The following is a 23,819-nucleotide window of genomic DNA, read 5'->3' as shown; positions in this document are numbered from 1 at the left end:
CTCTGTCTTCAGCAGTTAGCTAAAAACCGGCTTATACTAGTTCTCCCTTGGTTTGCAGAGAGACATTGAGGGCTTGTTAACATTGTCCATTGTACCCTCGTTTGAGTAGGAGGAGGAGGACTCACCGATAAGGACAGGAATGAATATCCATCTGTAATTAAGTCAAGGTCTAGCAAAGGGAATAACTGATAAGAATTGGACAGTACATCCATCTGTAATTAAACCTTGATTTAGCAGACACTCTTATCTAAGTAATTAAGTTTTGCACCAACAGACTTGGTGAGTGTACCAGTTCAAATAACATCTTGCGACAGTAATGTATGGGGCTTACGATGTATAAACATACGGCTGTAACCTGACTAAGTGGGCCCACTTGTCGGATGGTGGCAGTACTTGTGCCTTCCCTTCGAAAACTGGGTCTCAAACTCCTGCAGGAGGGTGTGCAATAAAATGTTTTAACTATAAGAAGCTGGACTCCCAAGTTTTATTCAGATTCGACTTTAACAGTATATCTTTGGAAATCAAAGAATAGTGACAAGCATAATCCTGTCAAGTCTTCCTATGATTTATAACAGTACAACATAAAAAGAAAATACTTGGAAATGCCATCATAAAAAAAAGAATCTAGCACACAGTAATAGACCTAATAGCCCCTTACTCCTGTTCCATCAATCAGTTCAATTATGGCTAATCTATACCTCAACATCACTTACCAGGTTAACTTTGTATATGTTGATAGGTTACCGAACAAAAAAAAAATCCAACAACTTGAATGGAAGCACCAAGCACCCCAACTTCCTCAGACTGGGACAATAAGTGTCAATAAGAATAGAATTTGGAAGTAGAATCATCAAGTCAGCACCACTCCACCACTCCCCCTTGTATTCCATCCAGATCCAAGTTCCATTGGGTTTAGCTTTAATTCTCCCACATACATCAAAACATACAGTGAAGTGCATTGTTTGTGTTAATGACCATCAATGCCTGAGGATGTGTGGAGGCAGCACACTTAGAACTTACTAACTCCAACTTGTATGTCATTTTTGTAATGTGAGAGGAAACCCACACGGTCAAAGGGAGAATGTACAAACTCCTTACAGAGAGCAACAGAGATTGCACCCCAATCTGCCAATCGCTGGTGCTGTAAAGCATCATGCATAGAACATCACTGTGCCATTATGCCTATCAGAAGCAGTAATGAAATGGGAATTTATCAGTCAGTAGTGGATATTAATTGTAATTGTAAAGGATGTGAAGAATCCAACTGATCAGTTCATGTAATCAAACTTCTTTCATTGCAGCTTCTATTAACTACACTAGAACCATGAAGTAATTCCAGAAAAAAATATCTGGAAGATTGCTGGAACGTGAAGTTTCCTACTACAAAATAGTAAAGTTAAATCGCAAGTAAAATCATTTAAGAGGAATGTACACATAACAAAGCAACAGGAAACTACCCATCTTGCATGAAATACAGCAAGGAGCAGTTAACTGCACTGTGAACAGATTCTAAATAGATCAAACAATATCATTCTACGTTGAACATTCTATGCAACAACAGATCCAGGAAATGGAGATTTTGCAGATTTTCAGTCAGATCATCTGGCTCACTTTCTCACAAGAGATCAGAAAGGTGTTTCTCTCCACAGATGCTGCATGACTAATTGAGTACGTCTGAAAGTTTGCCTCTATTGGTTTTACCTCAAAATGATTCAATTCAGTTCCTTTTGCCATTATAGTTCCTCTCTAGGTCACAAATATCCGATTAATGGACTCCTGCTTCAGTAAGGATCTGGACCCATAGCAATTTGCCTATTGCCACAATAGGGCAACGGTAAACGCAATCTCAATGGCTCTCCACACAGCTTCAGACCACCTGGACAACACAAACAGCTACGTCAGGATGCTGCTCATTGACTGTAGCTCAGCATTTAGTACCATTATTACAACAATCCTGATTGAGAAATTGCAGAACTTGGGCCTCTGTAACTCCCTCTGTAATTGGATCCTCGGCTTCCTAACCAGAAGGCCACAATCTGTGCAAATTAGATCCTCCTTGCTGACTATCAACACTGACACACCTCAGGGGTGTGTGCTTAGCCCATTGCTCTACTCTCTATATACACATGACTGTGTGTCTAGGCATAGTTCAAATATTAAATTTGCTATAAATCTATAAATTTGCTGACAATACAACCATCGTTGGCAGAATCTCAGGTGGTGACAAGAGGGCGTACAGGAGGGAGATATGCCAACTAGTGGAGTGCTGCATTACTGTCTGGTACGGAGGGGCCCACCGCACAGGATCGAAAGAAGCTGCAGAAGGTTGTAAATCTAGTCAGCTCTACCTTGGATACTAGCCTACAAAGTACCCAGGATATCTTTAGGGAGTAGTGTCTCAGAAAGGCAGCGTCCATTCTTAAGAACCTCCAGCACCCAGGGCATGCACTTTCCTCACTGTTACCATCAGGGAGGAGGTACAGAAGCTGAAGGCACACACTCAGTGATTCAGGAATAGCTTCTTCCCCTCTGCCATCTGATTCCTAAATGGAAATTAAATCTTTGGAAACTACCTCACTTTTTAAAAACTATGCAGTATTTCTGTTTTTGGACTTTTTGTAATCCATAAATGTATGGATTACATAAATAAATGTAATTGATTTACTTGTTTGTTTGTTTATTATTACTTTTTTCCCTTTGGTAGATTGTGTATTCCATTGAACTGCTGATGCTAAGTTAACAAATTTCACGTCACATGCCTGTGATAATAAACCTGATTCCGATACCCTGTATACACCAACAACTGTTTGGAAGGCCAGGCAGGGATCGATAGATGACGACAGATTTACTAACATTCGTCAAGCGGATACGGGACATTTCCATATACCTTCTCTCCCCACTACGGAATTACAACAATGAGCAAAGCTGGTGGCATTGAGCAGGCTCGCTCACCCATAGAGTGATTCTGCAGGCGGCTATTCTTCCCGCACCTGCTGTTATGATCCTCTCCCACACACTGTTTTCGTTTATATCCCACTTACGAGCAGCTCCTAGATACAGAGCCCTGTAGTAAGTTGGGCTGGCTGCGGCCAGAATACCATAGCAACGTCTTCTCCATCGCCTATGAAGGGTCTCGACCGGAAACGACGCCTGTCCGTTTCCCTCCACAGGCACTGCTCAACCTGCTAAGCTCCTCCAGCACTTTGTGTGTTGTCCCCAGAAAAAATATACTTAAATGGCTGGCACCTGTTGCGTCTTGGGGATGAGTAGAGAACGGGAAACGAAAGAGTGGCCAAGGAGCCGTTCGGTTCTGGACACATTTGTCGCAGCGCGGCCCCCGGTGTAAGCCGGCATCTGAGCCCTGGAGGCGGGGCCCACCCCTCGGCTCGCGAAATTCCCCGCCGGGGGTGGGGGGGGAAAGCTGGCCTCCGGCTTCAAACACTCACCTCCGCTCCCTTCGCCTCAGCGCCCCTTTTCTTCTGGTCAAGCCGCTAGCGAGGGTTTTAAGCGCCGAGGCCACCAACCTGTGCGCCGCCATGTTTGCAGCGTGGAGCATGCTGGGATAGACGGTGCCAGGCTGCAGGTTGGTGACCGCAAACCGCGCTCCGCTCCAGCTCGCTGCAAACTCTCACTTTAACCCTGAACTCTGCATCTTGCACGCCGAATGCGATCCCCGAGCCTGATGTTGCTTGCTGGAGCAAGTGAGGCAGGAGGGGAGGGATGATGCTTTATTGCTGCTTGTGCGTGGAGTTGGGGGGGTGGGGGGCAGGGCTTTGGGGTTACCACAGAACATTACAGCACAGAAACGGGCCTTTTGGCCCTTCTTGGCTGTGCCGAACCATTTTTCTACCTAGTCCCACTGACCTGCACCTGGCCAATGTCCCTCCATACACCCCTCATCCACGTACCTGTTCTAACGTTTTTCTGTCATTCATTCTTTGGAGGCGTTTTCCTCTTCCGTGGATGTCTGGAACGAGTAAGAATTTCAGATTGTATACTATATACATTCCCTAACATTAAATGGAACCAATGAACTGTATGTTGCCCCTAAACCCTGCATTTTACACATTGCAATTTGACTTTAAGCCCTGCATTTTGCACACTGTTGCCCCTGAACCCTGCATTTGCTTGCTCCTATGTTGCCCCTAAACCCTGCATTTTGCCCACTGTGCTGCCCCTAAACCCTGCATTTTGCACACTTCACTTTGCCTCTCCTTCCTATATGTTCACAAATTGCATGTTATCCCTAAACCCTGCATTTTACAGTCTACGTAAGTTGCGCCTATTAGCTTGCCTATTAAACGAGGCACTTTGCAAATGACAGAACTAAGTGACTAGAGACATCACAGAAATAGGCCCTTCAGCCCAATTGGTCCATGCTAGCCAAGATTCTTGTCTAAATGTGTCCAATCTGTTATGCCCGTGCCTTTTGTACATCATGGACTACATGTTGCCCTACATTTTGCAGACTGCCTACTGCCCCTAACTCTGTGTTTTCTGAATGTGAGCATTGCTAGCATTAGAGGTTCACTACCCACCCCAAATTGCACTTGAAATGGAGTTGGACCATTTCTGCAGCTTTTAAGAATTGTTCTAACAACTCTGGGGTTGCTTCTAGGCCATGTTCACAAGATTTTTAGATCACCTTCCCCCTCAAGAATAAGGTGGGATTTTATAATACTTAGTTTGTGGTCAACAAAGCTAATGAGAGCTTTATAAGTGATTCCAGCTGGCATATTGTTGCTGCACTTTATGCACAGCTCCTTGAGAGTAAAAAGGCTCAACTCAAAGTTCAAATTATATGGATTGTCGAAGTACATACATGTCACCATCTACTACCTTGAGATTCATTTTTTGCAGGCATTCACGGCAGAAGAAAGAAATACAAATGAATCAAAGAAAAACTACACACAAAGATTGACAAACAACCAATATGCAAAAGGAGATAAACACTGCAAGTACAAAAAAAAGTAATAATAAATATGTAAATAATAAATATCGAGAACATGAGTGGTAGGGTCCTTGAAAGTGAGTCTGTAGGTTGTAGAATCAGTTAAGTATTGAGGTGACTGAAGTATCCATTCTGGTTCAGGAGCCTGATGGTTGTAGAGTAATAATTATTCTTGAACTTGGTGCTGTGGGACCCCAGGGCTCAGGAACAGTTACTACCCTACAACCATCATTCTTGCTAGTCTGGATAATATATGGCGTGAGATCTTTGGTAGCGTGATTAACTGTCCTCTGTGGTCTAACAAGCTACTTATTGGGTTTGGGGATGCGTGACAAATGCTGGCCTTGACATTGATGGTCATATCCCTTGAATGAATAATCAATCTGATTCAATCCTCTGACATGCAGCTGTTTCCCTGAGTCAGATACATATTGGACTTGATGCCAACTGTCTCTAATTTGTTTGCTTTGCTGCATTTGGCCTGAGCTGGTTCTTACATGGTACTACACCTGCGTTTATAGGGGTGGGACTTGTCCCACTCATTTTTGGATAAAAGCTTCAAATCTACTGACTGCAGAGGATCTGACTCAGCAATCGGTGGGACTTTGGACATCATCTATTGTCAAGCCTTCCTAAACATCTGGCCAAGAGTGTGTACGTAAAAACTGTGTCCCTGACATAAATGTTCTGCAGATTCCAAAAATGATTACAGTGGCATGCTGATTCATGATTATAATAAAACAAACAAACAAACAATTAAATAATATTCAGAACATGAGATGTAGGGTCCATAAAGATGAGTCAGTTCAGCATTGAGGGGAGTGAATTTATCCACACTCGTTCAGGAGTGTGATGTTTAATGGGTAACAATTGCCCTGCACTTTAACACTGCAGACTGCACATTGTCCTTACATGCTGTGTTTTTTAAAAATGGATACTGAACTATTACTAAACCAAGAAACCAGTTTCATGCACATCACATGCTTCTCTACATTTTACCCCTGACCCTACATTATATGTTTTGCACGTTGCACACTGTAATTTGCCCCCATTGGTACATGTTAGATACTGCATAGTGCAATGCCCTTTAGAGTCAGAATCAGGTTTAATATCACAGGCACAGGTCATGAAATTTGTTAACGACAGCAGTAGAATGCAATATATGATAATGTAAAATTAGAGTAAGTAGATAGATATGCATGTTAAATAGCTCATTAAAAATAGTGCAAAAATAGAAATAGTAAAAAGAAGTGGTGTTCATGGGTTCAATGTCCATTTAGGAATCAGATGGCGGAGGGGAAGAAGCTCTTTCTGAATTGTAGAGTGCATTCCTTTAGGCTTCTGTACCTCAGAATCAGAATCAGGTTTATTATCACTGGCATGTGACGTGAAATTTGTTAACTTAGCAGCAGCAGTTCAATGCAATCCATAATCTAGCAGCGAGAGAAAATAATAATAAATAAAATAAAACATAGTAATAAACAAGTAAATCAATTGCATATATTGAATAGAATATTAAAAATGTGCTAAAACAGAAATACTGTATATTAAAAAAGTGAGGTAGTGTCCAAAGCTTCAAAGTCCATTCAGGAATCGGATGGCAGAGGGGAAGAAGCTGTTCCTGAATCGCTGAGTGGGTGCCTTCAGGCTTCTATATCTCCTACCTGATGGTAACAGTGAGAAAACGGCATACCCTGGGTGCTGGACATCCTTAATTACAGACGCTGCCTTTCTGAGACACCGCTCCCTAAAGACGTCCTGGGTACTTTATAGGCTAGTACCCAAGATGGAGCTGACTAGATTTACAACCTTCTGCAGCTTCTTTCAGTCCTGTGCAGTAGCCCCTCCATACCAGTCAGTGATGCAGCCTGTCAGAATGCTCTTCTATATAAGTTTGTAAGTGTTTTAGGTGACAAACCAAAACTCTTTATGGGGTCATGGAGTTACACAGCAACTAGGCCCTTTTGGCCCCCCAAAGTATGCTGACCATCAAATACCTGTCTATACTAATCTCATCTACAAGTACCTTGTAGTCTGTTATGCAGTGGCATTCAGGTGCATGGCTGAATACTTGTTAAATACAATGAATACTCATGACATTTTAAGAAGTACTTTTATCTGTGGGCTGCAGCCTATATATTGTTCCTGTGCTTAGCAAATTATACAGTGCAGATAGCCATCCCCTGATCCAGTATTTTACACATTGCAGAATAAGTATTTCCCCAGTTAATCACAGTTCATGGGATAATTGCGAAACAAATTAGATTTTCACTAAACTTACATATCAATTGTATATAGAAACAAATCATTTAGGCCTGGAGCTCCAGATGCCCTAGAAAGTAACGACTGTCAAAAGCAACCTCAAGTACCTCTCTAACAAATTAGATACTAAAGAGTGAAGGCTACTATCAGCCTGTGAATGGTATCACCATTTGTCTCCTTACAGGCAGCCACAAAACAAAGAAACCCAATAGAACCCATTAATAAAAGAAAACTGTCAAGCACCCAATGTGTAGAGGAAAAAAAACAAATCATGCCAACAATAAACACAAACAAATGGTGTTCTGAACTGAACTGTTTTCACATTTCCACTCCAGTTCACATTCAAAGTAAAATTAATTATCCAAGTATCAAACAATAGTATCTGTTATCATTTAGTAACTTGAGATTCATTTTCTTGCAGGCATTTGCAGGAAAATAAATATAATAGAAATGAAAGAAAACTGTACATAAAAAAAAACTGACGAGCAACCAGTGTGCATATGAAGACACTTTGTGCAAACAAAAAAATAATACCGAGAACATGAGTTATAAAGAGTCTTTGAATGTGAGTCTGTGGGTTGCACAGTCGGTTCAGTGCTGTGTTAAGTAAAGTTATCCATGCTGGATCAGGAGGTTGATGGTCGTAGGGTAATAACTGTTCCTGAACCTGGTTGTGTGGGGCTTAAGGTTTGTTATTTGCTACCCAATGGCAGTAGCAAAAAGAGAGCATGGCTGGTCAATGAGGCTCTTTGATATTGGATGCTGCTCTCTTGTGGCAGCGCTCCATGTTAATGTGCTCAAAGGTGTTTTTTCAATCTCTGTTCCACCCGCACAACCCTCCTAGGACACTGCACATCTCCGGTTCTACCCTTTTGGTCATTCCCACGCTCAAATCACCCAGCAGCTTTCAGTGTTCTAAATCCTCGAATTTCCTTCCTTACATCTCTCTGCCTGTTCAACTCATTTTCCTCTTCAAAGCCTAGCATTTATTTTAGTTTGTATTAACACAATCTGTCTTCTTTTGCACATTGGGTATTGTCAGTCTTTATTTATTTATAGTTTTTTTATAAATTCTATTGTATTTCGTTACTTTCCTGTAAATGTCCTGCAAGAAAATGAAGCTCAAGGTCATAAGTGGTAATATATATGTACTTTGATAATAAATTTACTTTGATTTACCATCTGTTTGCTACGTGCTGTATGTTTTTGTTTGATAACTCTTGTGAAGTTCCTAGGAATACTTTGTTATGTTAAATGTGTTGCTGAAATACCTTTTATTATTTTACATATTAGGCCCTCTTCTGATCAAGGTCAACCATAGATGTAGCATCCTAGCTGTCTACACAAGCCAGGGCAGTATGATATGGGGAGCAAGCTGTTGCCTATGTAGCAAGCTCCCTCTCTCCAAGTAGCTGATGAATCCAAAGGAACAGCGGAGACCAATACAGTTTGACACCAGCAGCATTGCAGGAGTTGTCAGTCAGCATTGAACTCAACGTAGGACTGCCTTAGGAACTCCAGCTCCAGATTTTTCCCTCTGGGTTTACAGCCAAAGCCTTCCCCGTGAGTGGATGTAGCCGCAAGGCAGCAGAGGTTTGAGATTTGAGTTTTCCTCCTCCTAGATGAGCTGCCAACCACAGCTGACAAGCTCCATCTGCCTGGTGACTGGTTTTAAAAGACCAGTAACCTGCCTTTGCCCCTTCGCCTGTCAGTAGAAACAGTTCCACTGGGCTTAGTAACTGAGCCAGAGGTGAATGCCAGGAGCTGCACTTGGTTGTCAGAGCCTATTTGAGATGCACATCATTGGGAGCATTTAATAGGTAGGGGAAGTTTATCCCCATTATTTGCCCCCTCCCTGCTATGACAACCTTAAGGAGCTATCATTTTACATAATTGCACATTCTATCCATGTCATGTAGCTTGCTGTCCAAACCAAGATAACACAAATCTTTGACCTGGTCTTTTCTTAGCTAATTTTAAATTAAAAATAACAGTGTACTAGACCTGGAAAAAGAAGAAACTTCACCCAGTGTTCTTATAATGATTGCTGTCTAGTGAGTCTTGCTGTATGCCAGATTGTTCTGAGGTGCCTCTTAGTGCAATTAGGCTTTTCTCAATCACAATCTCGGTCACATATGAAGTGTAAACACTTTGATGACACAGCAGAGCACAGTAAGAAACGCTGAAAAAAGAGCAAAGCTGGAGAACTAACTTTAAAGTTCCTTTGTAATACTTTTGCAAATAGCAGCTAGATATTAATATCACTGGTCTCATGTGAATAATCCAGCTGGAACAAAATGGTCTTTCCTCCACTCCCTGCAAAAATAAATCATTGACATCATTGCATGCTGTTACTTTTTCCAGCCAAAGACAGGTTACACACAGCTCACTCTGGTTATTGTGGTTATCATATTCCTGGCCTGCAATGATATTTCCCAAGCATCATGAAAAGCTGACATTATGTAGTACTGAGCTTGCATCATGCTGATGTCAATCTGGTGCCACTTGCTTGCCACTTGATCGGATTCCAGAACAATGGGGATTTTTTTTATAAAGAAAGATTAGCTTTATTCCAGAATATCCCAAGATTACTTCTTCTGTTGAAACTGCCAGTTAAGCTTCAAATTGTGAAAATGCTAATAACTTTCTTTCCAGTTCTTTCTCAGCCTGAAACGTCGACTGTTTATTCCCTTCCATAGATGCTGCCTGACATGCTGAGTTCCTCCAGCCTTTTATATTTGTTCTTCTGGATTTCCAGCATCTGCAGAATTTTTTGTGTTTAAGTAGTATGTTACACATAGTATCTTGTCCACACCTTTCACTCCGCTGTGTACAGTATGCATTCACTAGTCATGACAGAATTTCAATTGGTCACCACATTTTCTGGCCTCTTTCCCAAGCAGTCAATCAGCAATTCTTGCATCTATTCACAGCATGTCAGCATTAGTGGCAAGCCCAATGATTATTGCCCTTGAGAAGTCAGTGGGGTGGGGGGGTGGGGGCACTTCCTTGAAAAACTTCTGTTCTCTGCTGATGGTATTCTCAAAAAGCAGTTGGATAGAAAGTTGCAGCATTTGAGCCCATCAGTGGAGAAGGAATTACCATATATTTCTAAGTCGGAATTGGATGTGTCATTAAGGGGATCCTGCTGCTGTTCCATTGTACTACTGCTATTGTCTCTTCTTAGTGGAATGGCTTTGGGAAGTTGAGATACTGTACATCTCAGAATACCACCTGTTGCTGCAACCATGGTGTCTGTGTATTAAATGTAGTTGAATCGCCAATCAGAAAAGCAGTTTGTACCTTAAAATGGAATGCACTCAATGAAAGTAAATGGACTAGGCCAAGCAGACAAGCATGACAACTAACGAAAAGTAACTTTATGACTTATATCTATCAGTTCTACTTTTTTGGAAATGATATTTGAAAATATGAATAAAATAATGCTACAGAAAGACTGGCAGAAACAAGCAGCTCCTATAATAAAGAAGCTAGAGTTTAGTTTTAGTTTGGGTGAATTAATATGGACCAAACAGTCTACTTTATTTGCAATTATCTTACAAACTTTTAATAGCTTGTGCACAAGTAAGAATTACTTACATTTAGTTAGTTTTAGATGATTTTATTATAGTAACATGTACAATGAAAAGCTTGTCTTGCATACTGTTCATATAGATCAAATCACTATACAGTGTATTGAGGTAGAGCCGTTCTGCATTGTCGGAATGCTTTCTTGGGTACGTCAATAAAAGTCGGTAGTGGGCAATGGGGATGTGCCAAACTTCTTTAGCCACCTAAGGAAATAGAGGCATTGGTGATCTTTCTTGGTTGTGCTATCAACATGGTTGGATCACAACAGGCTCCTAGCGACTTGAAGCTCTCAACCTCAAGTCCATTGATGTAGAAAAGAGCATGTGCGCCCCACACTTCGTTCCTGAAGTCAACAGCCAGCTCTTTTGTTGACACTGAGGGAAAGGTTATTTTCATAACACCATGTCACCGAGCTCTCTATCTCCTTCCTGACTCATTGAGATATGACCAACTACAGTGGTAATAGGATAAAACTCAGTGGGCCAGGTAGCTCCGTCGTGGGAAATGAACAATCGTTTGCTTGTTACTCCATACTTTTTTTCTGGATGTGTATATATATATGGTGTGTATGTGTATATATGTGTGTGTGTGTGTATATATATGTATATGCATATGTAAGTATGTGTGTGTGTGTGTGTGTATATATGTATATGCATATGTAAGTGTGTGTGTGTGTATTGTTTCTTCCCTCTCCTGTGGAATAATTGTTGGTGCCAGACAGGGTGGTTTGAGTATCTCAAAAGCTGCCTATCTCTTGGGATTTTCATGCACAACAGCCTCTACAATTTACAGAGAACAGAACAGAAAAATATATCCAGTGATAGAGCTCAGAGGCCATGCCGCTTCAAGGTGACAGGAAGGCAACAGTAACTCAAATAAACATGCGCTACAACAGTGGTGTGCAGAAGAGCATCTCTGAATACACAACATGTTGTACCTTGAAGAGGACGGGCTACAGCAGCAGATGACCCCAAACATACATGAGTGTGTATGTGTGTGTATTATATATTACATTTATAAAAATGTAATATATATGATTTACATAAAATATAATATTTATATCTGTGTGTGCAAGTGTGTATATATATTTACATTAGATAAGCATGCATTGTAATAATTCAAATCTTCAATTAAAACAGGTTTTCTCTATTCCAGATACACATAATGTGCTCTATAAAATCCAGTCCATTCCTTGCACTGTGGCAAAAGTATGTCACAGGTCTCCATTATAAACCAATAATTATATCTGAGAAGTCACTCCCTTCTTACGATAAAATATGTGTGATAGTACAACTTGTAATATACACTTTGATTTATGGTCATGGATAATAACTTCCTTATTTCTACCTGTAATTAACCAAACAGACGTCAAGGTAACAGCCGATTAAGTATAATTACTTCCAGCACTCCCATCCATCGAGAAAAAACCCTCAGTTTTGAAAGTGGCTAAATTGCTCACTATTTATCCACCCAAATTAGTTTTCTAAGATAGCACTTTCTTTGATACGCAAATGAGTTGTGCTCACTCAACTTATCCTTCTCTACAGTTTTCTCTAAAATCTACAATGAGCAAAACTTATAAATTATTATAGCATGAAAAACTAAAAGTTCTATAAAAGTATGTGTTAAGAAATGTTACAAAGTACTTAACTCTTAACAAATTCTTCAACTCGCAAGAAAGTTCCTCTGAATCTGGATCTGAACCCTCCAAGAAGACCACAACCTTGTCGTGATTTGGGGGCTTGCATGCCCCAATGACCCAGACAGCTATATTGGCTGCAGTCATGGCTTTAAGCTTTGGCTCTTGATAGGGTCACACATGCCAAACAGGTCAAAATGTAGAGGTCAGTCTAAGAGTGGTCCACTGGTCCACTGGTCCACCAGGATCAGGGGTTTGGCATGGGTGACAACCCTGACCAGTAAAACAAAATTGTTATGGAAACAGCAATGAAGAATCCTTCTACATCTGAATGCAGTGGTATTTCTGAGTCTCCACGGGATTTGCATAACTGACAGTAGTGAAAACTGAGAGGAAGCTACTGACATGATGAAGGAAGCCCCGAACACCACTAGGGATGGAGGACCTTCATTGCTGCCCTAAACACCAGCAGCATAACCGGCAGTAAGTAAACAAGTAAGTGATTCTGGGCAAAGCTCACACTGATGTTGACACCTGTCTGTACAGGTTTATTAAAAACTACAGAGATGCATACAAACTCCTCAAGTTGTACTATGAATTCCCCTCTTAAAGGATCACATCCTTGCCAAATGATTGGTACAAATCCTTCCTTCATGCCAAAGAAATCCATCTACCCTGACCCTAGTCCAATTGATTCAGTGTCATCAATTACCACCGAAGAGTTGTGATGGGGAAAATAATTGAGCATATCAGCACCTGGAGAAGCCAGACTGCAAAGACTTGTTGGGAAAAATATGATGATGCAAGTCTAGTCCTTGGACTTATCTTGTTTGTGAAAGGGAAAAAAAAGCCTTTGCCTCACTTTTCTAAAGTTATTTCAAAAAGGTCAAACATGAGGAAATCTGCAGATACTGGAAATTCAAACAACACACACAAAATGCTGGTGGAATACAGCAGGCCAGGCAGCATCTATAAGGAGAAGCATTGTTGACGTTTCGGACCGAGACCCTTCATCAGGACTAACTATAGATGCTGCCTGGCCTGCTGTGTTCCACCAGTATTTTGTGTGTGTTGTTTCAAAATGGTTTCTCATGGCATTCTGGATTGAATTTGGATCAATGTTAAAGAATATTGGCCAATCTGGAGAATATGCATCTTCCTACAGTTGCTTTCTATACTGTTCTAGCAGGAAATAAGAAATTGAGTCAACAGCGTCTCTTAGTATTCACCCATTAAAGACTATAGGGAAGCTAGAGCATTCTACCTTAATAGATGTCAAATTTGTTGTTGTATAGACAGATGTTCAAAGATATGTCCAAGATAAAAAAAAATACTCCTGTCAGATTACTTCTTTAGCCTTTTACCTTGGCTTCCACCTTTAATCGCCCAGCTTCTCACTTTATCCCCACTTCTCCACACACCTACATTCCCCCTCACCTGTCACCTGCAAGTTTCCCCACTTTCTTATTCTGGTTCCTGCCCCCTTCCTTTCCGGTCCTGATGAAGGGTCACAGCCTCAAACGACAATTTTTTTTTCTTTCAATAGATGTTACCTTACCTGCTGAGATCCTCCAGCGTTTTGTGTGTGTTACTCTGGATTTCCAACATCTGCAGAATCTCTTGTCCTTAAGTTTAGTAGGAAGTATGAGAGGTGAGTGAAGCAATTGGTTTAAAAGCTTTCAGAGGTAGACATGGAAGTGGAGAAGTTGTGAAATAAAGGGGCCAGCTTTAGAAAGCAAGGATTGGGTGACCAAAGACGTGACCAATGTTAAAGCTGGAAATGGATGTAAAAGAAGGTTGGAGCAGAACCATAGGACGAACAGTAAGTTAGGGCAAATTTAATACCTGGCCAGTCAGTGACCTTGAAAAGGTATAAGAAAAGGTACACTAAGCAAATTGCAGTGAGTATTGAACTGGACATAAGTGATTAAAATGTATGTAGGTTAGTCATGGGGAGTTCACAATGAACCCATCACATATGAAATGATGGTTGGCTGTGAACTCTTTTTGGAGGTACAGTATTTGCAAGGGGGCATGGAGGTGCAAAGCTCTGCAATAATTGGAACTTCACCTGCTATTCAGGTGAATGGCTGGTGGTTGTCACACCTCTTGGAGTACACTACCAGATACAGCATTCAGTCCAACACTTTGTTGGGTACCTCCTGTATCTAGTAAAGTGGCCATTGGGTGTATGCTTGAGCTCCTCTGCTGCTGTAGCCCATCCACTTCAAGGTTTGATGTGTTGTGCATTCAGAGATGCTCTTCTGCACACCACTGTTGTAATGAGTTGTTTGAGTTACTGTTGCCTGTCAGCTTGAACCAGTCTGACCATTCTCCTTGGGCCTCCCTCATTAACAAGAGGGTGTACAGGTATAACTAATGAAGTGGCTACTGAGTGTGTAAGTTCGGAGAGACAGTGGTGGAGATGAGGTGGTGACCATCATGAATATTGTGAACTCTTCTAATTCCTCATTATAACACTCCATTCCTTAATAGATCAGGTGTTTGTTAATCGATATTCACCAAAGCAAAAATTATAATCTCTGGTGGACTGGAATGTATTTCAATATTGATGGCTTTCAGACATGGTAACATTTGTAATTTTTTATTGCTGTTTGAATCATAACAAAGAGAACCACTTTCTACTTCAATATATATTTATGTGTAGACAAGGCTGATGATGGTAAAAGGCCTTAATGTTACTCAGTTTAAGGTACGATTGGAAAAAGTTAAGTGTGGAGTGGATGTAGTCTATGTGATACCTGACAATGGGGTTTGAAGCTGAGAAATATTTTGCCTACTTACCAAAAAGGGTAACAAAAAGGATGTTTTCACTCTTCGTGATGTTAATGATCTTTTACTTGTTGCATTGTACATCACCTCAAAAACCTTCATAACACTTATTTATTTAGTGATAGAACATGGAGTAGATCCTTCCAGACCATCGAGCCATGATGCGACAACAACCCCACAACCCTAACCTAATCATGGGACAATTTACAGTGATCAAATGACCTATCTGTTATGTCTTTGGACTGGTGGGAGGAAACCGGAAAATCCACAATTCCACAGGGAGGATGTACAGAGAATCCTTACAGAACAGTGCCAGAATTGAACTCTGAACTCCAGAACGTCCTGGGCTGTAATAGTGTCGTGCCAATTGCTAAGATGGCATGTTGAAGAAACTGGCAAGGTGACAATCAGAATCTGCTCCTGTAATAATCATCATAATACTGAGGATATGTGGATACATGGACAGACAAGATCTGCGGTTGAATTTTTGAGATTTGGATCATATTTCTTTTTGTAGCAGTCATAATAGGACTGAAGACATGGATAGACAAGATCTGTGATTGAATTGTGATTTGCCTCTTATTTTTACTCAAATTATTTGAGAAAACCTTTGAAGCTAAGGAGTAAAGATAATGTGAAATTATTCCTTTTAATAAGAAGTACCATTTTGTACCATAAACAAACTGGATTTGGGATTTCTCTGCAAGGATACTTTACTTTATGTACAATCAGATTCACTGATTTGTTACTTGGCTTAAAGCAACGCTCAAAGCATTTTGTTAACTAATTTGCTTAAGAAAGGTACAGCAATAACACCTTGAATTTTTATTTGTTGTGACAGTTTAATTTTACAATTTTATTTTATAATCAAACAGTGAGGTCACTGTGGAGCTTCTGCATTTGAAATATCAGTGATGAGGATAATAAAGCATTGGCACATTTGACCTGAGTTACACAATCCTTCCAGTCTTATGCATTGACAATAACGAGGCATCATCTCTTAATGATCTAGCTCCCATTCTGAAACTTCGTAAGTACAGCAAATTATCTATATTTAATGCCTTTTGATCATGTTCAAATTGAAGGGCAGATTAACATCAATACGTGAGTATTTCCATCTGTATGGAAACATTGAATGGTTTTGCCTATATACCTAAATACCTTGCACTGAAGTTTGGGTATTTAAGTCAAGAGTTTATCGTGAACGTATTGGTCGAAGCAGGTTAAAAAAAAATCAATAAGACCATAAGACGTAGGAGGAGAGTTAGGCTATTTGGCCCTTGGAGTCTGCTCTGCCATTCAATTATGGCCAATTTATTAACAACTTCTTCCTCTCTACCGTCAGATTTCTGAATAGGCATTGAGCCCGTGAACACTACCTCACTACATTTAATTACTTATTTAATTTAACGTTCGTGTGCGTATATAAAAGTTCAAAACATGAAAACTGAATTACAGTAATATATATACACTTATTATAATTCAGTTTTTATTATGATGTTTTGAAATGTACTGCTGCAGCATAACAATATGCCAACGACATTAAACCTGAATCTGATTCTCTCAACCCCGTTCTCCTGATTTTTCCCTGTAACCTTTTTTTCGCCCTTTCCTTCATTACGAACCTATCAACCTCCGCTTTAAATACGCCCAGTGACTTGGCCTCCACAACGGTCCGTGGCATTGAGTTAGTTCCACGGATTCAGCACCTGGTGGTCCTCGTTTCCCCCAACTGTAGGAAACAATATCCAAAACAACGTAAAAATACTCAAAAAACACTTCATTAAACAGCGTGATTTTAGTTTTACTAAAACATGTGCAGATGTTGCCAATTGCTTAGTCATTAAATAACGGCCAAATGCTTGTTATATTATTGTTTGGGCAAAAGCGGTAACTAAGGAAAAATATGTTTACCTAAGTAAGTAAAAGATTGGAAATCACTTCCGTAACAAAATAACCTTACACCGTGACTTGACGCTCAGCTGCCAGCTGGCACCTTAGGGATGTGGAAAGTGAATATTCCTTCCATACCACTTCTACTGGCCTATTCACTGTCCTGAGATTTGGGATGAATCATTTCTTCGGTTATCACTTGGCGTTTGCTATTCCCAGAAACCCGGTACATATTTGGACATTGGAGATTGGAAGCTCCCTTTGTTCCCAGTTGCAGATGGAGGCTGACTCCGTAACATTCGTCGTTTGTTCCTTCTTGGAAGGCAAAGGAACATTTTTACAACATACCTCAATGAACTGAATACGGGAAGGAACCGGTTGAAGTTTTTTTGGTCTTGGCTCAAATTTTCAAGGACTCCTTAAATACTATTGACTTGTTTTCTGTCTGCATTTCAACTTAATTTTTTTCCTCTTTCTGGTAACGAGTTTAAATTGATGGAAGCCTTTCGGTACAAGTACCCATAGGGGGATAAATTAAGCTAAAGTCGAAGTCTCGCATAGCACAGCGTACGGGAATCTGTGCAAATAGGCGAACAGCATTAATTGCACGGGCTTTGAATATGTGCAGTTTGGTCCCAATCCAAGTGATGGCGCCACCAGATCTCTAGCTCAAAGCGAGAACCAGAAGAGGGGAGTTCGCCTTTATTGGCAGTTCAGGGAGAGTTGTATACATTCCTTCTTACCCCTCTTAAAATAGATCTTTAAATCGGGCCAAATGGAGGCCGTGGCGTTTCAATATTTTCCAAGCTCGATGTTGATGCGAACGGGATCCCTTGTATGCTGGCAAACCCCCACTTTTCGGGCCCTTCGGAACAGGGACTGAGCTCTGAACTGCGGAGTGGAATGAGCCCCTTGGTGTGCGGAGGGAACCAATTTGTTTATAGCGCCTACAAATGATAGCATAAGCTCCCAGAATCCGAGCGCCCGGCTTGAAGCATTTCGCACGCACAGAATGTGAATGGTCCCGGCACCAAAGCAGACTCGCGCTGCTTTCTTTTCTTATGAATCGAGCACAATGTGCCACGGTTTCTGAATCATCGCTTCACAGCAAAGGCTCCTCGGTAAATGCTGCCGATTCCGAGGGTAATGCAATAATTTTATTGCACCTTCTAAGAATGAAAATACTGAATCAAACTCTCCCAGAAGGAGCGATCCTCCCAGAATCGATACCCGTAAAAGAACGTGCTCTTTAGACACTTCCCTTTCTGGCAATTCGCCCATTTTTTTTTCTCTCTCTTTTGAATCACGTTGTTACCAGAACTAATGCATTTCCAGGAACGGGAAGGCGGGGCGTCCGCGCACAGCTATAAAGCCGCGTCTCAAAGCAGTTGTGCTTGTACTATCAGAGAGATCGCGATCAGCACCGTTATAGTGAAGTCTGGCAGCCATCTGATCGACCCACATACACAAACTTTATCGACTTCTTGAAATACATTTAAAAGGGCATTGATTTGAAAGGAGCCAAGAAGACGGAGAGCTTCCTGTAGCTGAGCAGTTGTGTGATTCATACTCCGTGGCCCGGAGGCTGCAAACAATCAGCGCTCCAGTACCCGAGCTCGGACAACTTTCCGTGCCTCAGCTGATCTCATCACATTTGAAGCGTTTGACCCTCGATAAAGAGACAAGCAGCTGCAAACGGTAAGCCGACCGGATGATCAGACTTTCGGCTTGATTTTTTTTGGGGGGGAAGGCGACTTTGGTGGAGAAGTTTGAGTAGTTTGGGGTTAACGACACCGGGATGGCGGATTGGAATTCCAAACTACGAGCATGTGCTTAAAGAAACAATTTGGAGCCAAATGGGGGGTTGGAGTGCCCTAGGGACCTTTCCAGCCTTCGCGGGTCTGAAATGTTTACAGATTCTTGCTCAGTCTCACTTCTTGCTGCTGTTAAAGTCAGAAACAGCTCACCTACGTAGACCAGTTTGGGGTGGACTTTTCTAGGGACCAACTTTTTGCAACACGTTCTAAACATAATTATTAATCGGTTGTGTTTCGGTATTTTTAACAGGCGCTGGAAACGTGAAAAAACAAGCCACTTTATGCTTTAACAGAAGTTTTTGAATTCTCCCGGAACTTCGAGATTCAGGACTTACCTGCAATGGTAACACACAGTAAATTTGACGGGATGAGCCGTCCTGTCGACATGCCAGCTCAGAGACTATCGTATCGATTGAAGACCTTCTCATCCAAAAGCGAATATAACCTTATCATGAACACTGTGCGGAAACTCAAGGAGAGCGGCTTCTACTGGAGTACAATGAATGGGGGAGAGGCAAACATCCTCCTCAGCTCGGAACCGGTCGGGACATTTCTAATCAGGGACAGCTCGGACAATAGGCATTTCTTTACCCTCAGCGTTAAGACAGAATCGGGCACCAAAAACCTGAGGATACAGTGTGAAAACTGCTCTTTTTTCCTACAAACGGACCCCAAAAGCACTCAAACAGTTCCTAAGTTTGACTGTGTGTTAAAGCTCATTCACCATTACATGCCTTCAAAGTCTACAGACTCAGGGAATGTGAAAAGGGTCTACTTCATTTATTCGGGAGGCGACAAGATCCCACTGGTTCTCTCCAGGCCACTTTCATCCACTGTTTCAACTCTACAGCACCTCTGTAGGAAAACTGTAAATGGACATGTAGAGGTGTCTGGCAAAGTACAAGAACTGCCAATGCCTGTCAGACAATTTCTACAGGATTATGATGCCCCTGTATAATCCTTCAATTGCCATATAAACTCTCACAAAACCGTCTGGCTTTTTTGGCTGGATATCTAAGCTTGAAGAAACAGAAATATTTGCACTCTTTTTTATTTATAATAGATTTCAATAATTTATAATAAAATGCACTATTTTCAATGACAACAAATCTGCATGCTTCATTTCTGAAATATGTGCTCTTCTGCCTGTTTGATGCTTTTCTGGTGAAACATGGTTCAAGTTCCTAATGTAGGCGTCAGACCCTGTTAACTTAAGACCGACCCAAAAAAAAGACAAGTTTGCTTTCAATTAGTTTTCATTGTAATTTATCCAACCTCAACCCCTTGAGCCATGTTAAGTCTTTAAGAGATAGGAGCAGAATTAGGCCATTCGGCCCATCAAACCTGCCCCCACCCCCTTCTTTTAGGGGCTACCATTTGAGGTTAGCTTTTAGGAAAGTTACCGTCTTACTGGCTTTTAGAGAATTTTAATTTTATAAACAAAATGGTAGTGCCAAGGGGGTGGGTAGCATTCTCACTATATTTAACGTAACATACTTGCAGTTCATTAGAACATGAGTGGTAATTCACAGTTCCAGCCTACTGTGTAATACCAGATCTTAGTGTGGCAGTCTTCAGTTTGTTGCTACAATATTTTTTTCCAGGTTGTTACAAGAAACTTAAATGGGCTGGTTAGTTCTGTAAGTTGCATAAACATTTTCAAGTCTCGTTACTGTACAGTCAGGCTTCTCTGAATATTGCAATCAAAGAGTCACCTGCCTGTTTTCACACATTTATTTCCTGTAATGTTTAACTCGTGGTCAGGCCTTTGGCGTAAACAGTTCATCATGCTTTCTATGAATAAGAACGGTCTATCAAGTAGTTAGAAATAGGCAGATAATATGAGTAATGCATGGTTTACATCAAAGTTCCAAGTTTTAAATTATATTTGACTTGCTGATTCCCAGAAAAGTAAACTAACCTTTAGATAATATTTAATAGACTCTGATAGAATCCCAGAAACACATTATCACAAGTCCTAAAGCTTTCTGAGCTGTGCATGTGATTCCATTAACATCCTCTATGATTAGCACATTTTCCAGGTTTTAAAACCGCCAACATTCAAATATTTAAGTAGAACCTTTTGAGAAATGGTTTATGGTGTTGAGATAATAACTGCAGCTCACATTATAAAGTGAGTGAATTCAATAAGCATGTTGGTAGGAAAGGAGCTTAATCCGTTTTAAAAACCGGCAACATCCAAAGATTTATGTAGAACCTTTTGGGAAATGCTTTATGGCTATAACTCATGGTGAGATAATAACTACAGCTCACATTATAAAGTGTGTGAATCAGTAAGCTTGGCGGTTGTAAGGGAGCTTAAGCAGTTAGTTGTTGCCCCTAAACTGCTGAAGAAGCCCATTAATGTTTCCACGTTGATGACTGTACTCAAAACAATACCTGCTCAGTCAAGCCCTCAGCAATGTAATCCTCATCATTTAAGACAGCAGCTTCAGTCAGTAGTGGCTTGATGGAAACGTGTGCTTTTGAAATCAATTGATGCTTGTGCCAGTAATCACTTGCCGTTCTCTGCACAAATGTGAATGACTGGGAATGCTGATAAATTTAAATAGCTGTGGTTGTGTGGTTTGATTGTGTATGCTGCATAACCTCTTCCAATGTGCTGTAATGATATATCATCCAATATAGCAAGCACTGGAAATGTACAGACATAATGAAATTTCTAAGCTATCTGAAATTATTAATTTTCCTGGAGAAAATTATAGTCAAGTCAAAATTTTAAAAACCTTATTAGAAGTAACATACTCATTTAATACCCTCCTAATGAAGATATAAGATTTTGTTCAAATGCAAAACATGACTATGTATGCAAGCCTGTAACAGTGAGAGACAAGCTGCTTTTCCTGTATAAATTCAAGGACAAATTATTAGTCTTGTTTGCTTTCTATATTTCACTAGTGATCAATGTATTGAACACAAACGCAGTGCTAGCGGATGTGAACTACCCACACCCAAGGTCTGCCTTTGACCTGGCTCCATTCCAAACAGCTCCAAACTGACAGTGAATTCTATTACAAAATTATTGCTTCCCACCATGTTAAATTGCATTAACTGCTGCGTTGGGTTTCTTATCATGTGAATTCAGTAGCTCCTTGCCAGTTTGGATGTCTGGGTAACCCAGTAAGGTACTTATTGACAGACATCACACTTTCCACTGGAGAAGAACATGAAATATTCTTGAACAACTTTTGAGATTAATACTGAGGAGGAAATAAAATAACAAATATTGGTCTGAGCTGCTCAGTTTCATTGTGGCGCAGTGAGGTAAGTAATGAAATAGCTTTCTCGGTTATCGTTCTTTTCTATATAGGATCTCAATTCTCTTCACCCAGTGGCCGCTTTATTAAGTACACCTGTACACCTGCTTGCTTATGCAAATATCAAATCAACCAACCACGCGGCAGCAACTCAATGCCTAAAAGCACGCAGACACGGTCAAGAGGTTCAGTTGTCAATCAGAGCAAAATATTAGAATGGGGAAGAGATGTGATCTAAGTGGCTTTGACCTCAAAGTGATTTTTGGTGCCAGACGGGGTGGTTTGAGTATCTCAGAAACTGCCGATCCCCTGGGATTTCCACGCACAAGTCTCTACAGTTTACAGAGAATGGCACGAAAAACAAGCAGCATCCAGTGAGCGGCAGTTCTGTGGACAAAAAAGTGCCTTGTTAATGAGGGAGGCCAGAGGAGAACGGCCAGATTGGCTGAAGCTGGCAGGGAAGGTGACAGTGACTCAAATAACCACGCTTTGCAACAGTGGTGTGCAGACAGCGTCTCTGAGCGCAGGTCATGATGAACCTTCAGCTTGATGGGCAACAGCAGCAGAAGACAACGAGAAATACTCAGTGCCCACTTCATCAGTTACAGGAGGTACCTAATTAAGTGGCCACTGAGTGTATATGCAAGGTGAATGTTGCGCAGAGAAAGATAACAGTTGGACCTTTCCTATTGAAGCAGCCCAATAAGCATCAGGGTTGTACAAACCCAGGTTTATGCCCTATTGAATATAGCTAGCTGTTGTGTGTTAGAGCTACAGTATGCTGGTGTCCAGCAAATGAAATCTACATTCAGTACCTTCTGTGCCTAAGTGGCCTCCATGTTTGTGGTCTTCTGCTGTTGCAGTCCATCCACTTCAACGCTTGATGTGTTGTGCTTTCAGAGATGCTCTTCTGCACACCACAGTTGTAACGTGTGGTTATTTGAGCTACTGTCGCCTTCCTGTCAGCTTGAACCAGTCTGGCCATTCTCCTCTGACCTCTCTCTTTAACAAAGTATTTTTGCCGACAGATCTGCTACTCACTGGATGCTTATTTTTAGTCACATCATTTTGTGTAAACTCTAGAGACGGTTGTGCATGAAAATCCCAGGAGATCAGCAGTCTCTGAGATACTCAAACCACCCCACCTGACACTATCACTTAGATCATGTTTCTTCCCCATTCCGAACAAGAACAGAACCTCTTGACCATGTTTGCATGCTTTTATATGTAGAATTGCTGTGGAGCAGACTCAATGGGCCAAGTGACCTAATTCTGCTCCTATGTCTTATGGTCACATGATTGGACGATTACTTATTTTGTATTAACAGGAAGATGTACAGATGTACCTAATTAAGTGGCCACAGAGTGTATATGCAGGGTAAAAGTTGCCCAGAGCAAGATAACAGTTGGATCTTTCCTTCTGACTGAGTGAGATTACCCAGTGAGGGATATACACACTACACTGGTCTGTATAGTTAGTTGTTGTAAGTTAGATTCGTGTTAGTGTCCTGCATTTGACATCCATTTCTTAAAGCAGAGATTATGATCTACATGCAGTGATCCTGCAACAACTTTCCATGTGCAAACAGGTGAGT

General features: G+C 41.0%; 2 protein-coding genes across 6 annotated transcripts in view; one reads left to right on the top strand and one right to left on the bottom strand.

The window, feature by feature from the left end:
• The window catches only part of LOC132379989 (CDP-diacylglycerol--glycerol-3-phosphate 3-phosphatidyltransferase, mitochondrial), a 55,040-nt gene extending 51,462 nt beyond the window's left edge, over positions 1-3,578 (bottom strand). For 2 of the 5 annotated variants that reach the window (XM_059948423.1, XM_059948421.1), the window contains exon 1: positions 3,447-3,578. Coding sequence is in view for 2 of the 5 variants with exons in the window: in XM_059948421.1 (XP_059804404.1) it covers positions 3,447-3,556 (110 nt within the window). In the remaining 3 variants the exon portion in view is untranslated. Of the gene's footprint in view, positions 1-1,701; positions 1,822-2,952; positions 3,091-3,246; positions 3,424-3,446 lie in introns of those variants that run through there. The other 3 variants (XM_059948422.1, XM_059948425.1, XM_059948424.1) reach the window with 3 other exon arrangements.
• A 14,937-nt stretch (positions 3,579-18,515) lies between these two features.
• Positions 18,516-20,055, top strand: socs3b (suppressor of cytokine signaling 3b). The gene is made up of 2 exons (XM_059948426.1): positions 18,516-18,827; positions 19,197-20,055. The coding sequence occupies exon 2, from the start codon at positions 19,287-19,289 to the stop codon at positions 19,902-19,904; it is 618 nt and encodes a 205-aa protein (XP_059804409.1). The 5' UTR covers positions 18,516-18,827; positions 19,197-19,286; the 3' UTR covers positions 19,905-20,055.
• The last annotated feature ends 3,764 nt before the right edge of the window (positions 20,056-23,819 follow it).

Source organism: Hypanus sabinus, chromosome 23 (assembly GCF_030144855.1).
Source record: "Hypanus sabinus isolate sHypSab1 chromosome 23, sHypSab1.hap1, whole genome shotgun sequence".
In the NCBI taxonomy this organism is placed as follows: Eukaryota; Metazoa; Chordata; class Chondrichthyes; order Myliobatiformes; family Dasyatidae; genus Hypanus; species Hypanus sabinus.
Note: the sequence above shows the minus strand (reverse complement) of the source record. Positions and strands in the feature narration are given on the sequence as shown.